Source organism: Gekko japonicus, unplaced genomic scaffold, assembly GCF_001447785.1.
Source record: "Gekko japonicus isolate JY-2015 unplaced genomic scaffold, Gekko_japonicus_V1.1 scaffold903, whole genome shotgun sequence".
NCBI classification, from domain to species: domain Eukaryota; kingdom Metazoa; phylum Chordata; class Lepidosauria; order Squamata; family Gekkonidae; genus Gekko; species Gekko japonicus.
The window spans coordinates 351,079-352,877 of NW_015174300.1; the positions used below are offsets into that span (position 1 = coordinate 351,079).

At 38.0% G+C, this 1,799-nt stretch overlaps 1 protein-coding gene across 1 annotated transcript; it reads left to right on the top strand.

Annotated features, from left to right (window-relative positions):
• Window positions 1–266: 266 nt before the first annotated feature.
• FUT9 (fucosyltransferase 9 (alpha (1,3) fucosyltransferase)) lies at window positions 267–1,343 on the top strand. Its single transcript, XM_015424107.1, has one exon. It carries the CDS (start codon window positions 267–269, stop codon window positions 1,341–1,343), a length of 1,077 nt encoding a protein of 358 aa, XP_015279593.1.
• The last annotated feature ends 456 nt before the right edge of the window (window positions 1,344–1,799 follow it).

Genomic DNA, 1,799 nt, shown 5'->3' on the forward strand with positions numbered 1-1,799 from the left:
TTGTACATACTTGCTTAAATTAGCTTTCAGGATGTGAAAAGAAAATTATCATTCTATCCAGCTATTTGTCACGTAAAGTTTTTTGTATTATGAGTGGAAACCCATGAAAAACACCAGCAAGAACACAATGCAGTTTGGTGTTCACAAAATCATTTTTAAAATCACACATAGAGAGGCACATTCTTCTGAAGGGCTTATGAAAATAATTGAACAGTTATCAGTCAACAAATTATAACTTTGTCTTTTTTTTCTTACCAGATCAAATTATGACAACATCATCCAAAGGAATTTTCCGGCCATTTCTAGTTATCTTCATTGTGCTGGGCTGTTTCATGGCATGTCTGCTTATTTACATCAAGCCAACAAGCAGCTGGATCTCTGGTCCTATCGAATCAGCCAGCTCCGTTCTCAAAATGAAGAACTTTTTCTCTACTAAAAGTGATTATGTTAATGAGACAACTATTCTGATCTGGGTATGGCCATTTGGTCAGACATTTGATCTTACACTCTGTCCAATATTTAACATTCATGGTTGCTATCTGACTACCGACCGTACATTATATAACCGATCTCATGCTGTACTTATTCATCACAGAGACATCAGCTGGGATCTAACTAATTTACCTCAGCAACCTAGGCCACCATTTCAGAAGTGGATCTGGATGAACTTAGAATCTCCAACACACACTCCACAAAAGAGTGGAATCGAACATCTGTTCAATCTGACCCTCACTTATCGGCGTGATTCAGATATTCAAGTGCCTTATGGCTTCATGATGGTTAGCACAAGCTCCTTTCTGTTTGAAGTACCGAATAAGGAGAGGTTGGTGTGTTGGGTGGTGAGCAACTGGAACCCTGAGCATGCTAGGGTTAAGTATTACAATGAGTTAAGTAAATACCTTGAAATCCATACCTACGGGCAAGCATTTGGAGATTATGTGAGTGATAAAAACTTGATCCCAACTATTTCCACATGTAAGTTCTACCTTTCATTTGAGAATTCTATCCACAAAGACTACATTACAGAGAAACTTTACAATGCTTTTATGGCTGGGTCTGTGCCAATTGTACTGGGTCCTCCAAGAGAAAACTATGAAAATTACATCCCAGCAGATTCTTTCATACATGTGGAGGATTTTCTGTCTCCAAGAGACCTTGCAGAATATCTTCTGATGCTTGACAAAAATAGTAAAATGTACCTTAGCTATTTCAACTGGAGGAAGGATTTTTCAGTGCACCTTCCTCGGTTCTGGGAAACCCATGCATGCCTTGCCTGTGATAACGTAAAAAGACACCAGGAGTACAAGTCTGTGGGTAATTTAGAAAAATGGTTTTGGAATTAATCTTTTATTCCTTTATAATGCACTTTGTCAAAAAGGAAAAGAAGACAGAGAAAATGCTCCTGAATAGACTTTGCTGTTTATCACCTGTCCTCTCCTGGGTTCAGTGCATTCCATTTATACTTTCTCTGCTTAATATGGATCCTTCATTCTGTCCAAAACCTAGATTTGGTTCCCCACTCTCTCTTTGCCTGTTGTTAGGTAAAAAGAATCCACCAATATTGGACACTGCCCGTATCCCTGATTTTCTTAGACAGATGATCACCTCCTCAGATTTTTATTTTATTTTATATAGATATAGATAAGACTTGAAAAGCCAGAAATCTGGAGAGGTGTCAGTTACATTGATAAAGTGATTCATACTGTGGTGATTACTTGAGCTATTTGGATTAAATACTACCGTATATTGGAAACCTACAGGTAACCAATTTGGCAGTGAAACTGTGAAGGTAACACAAG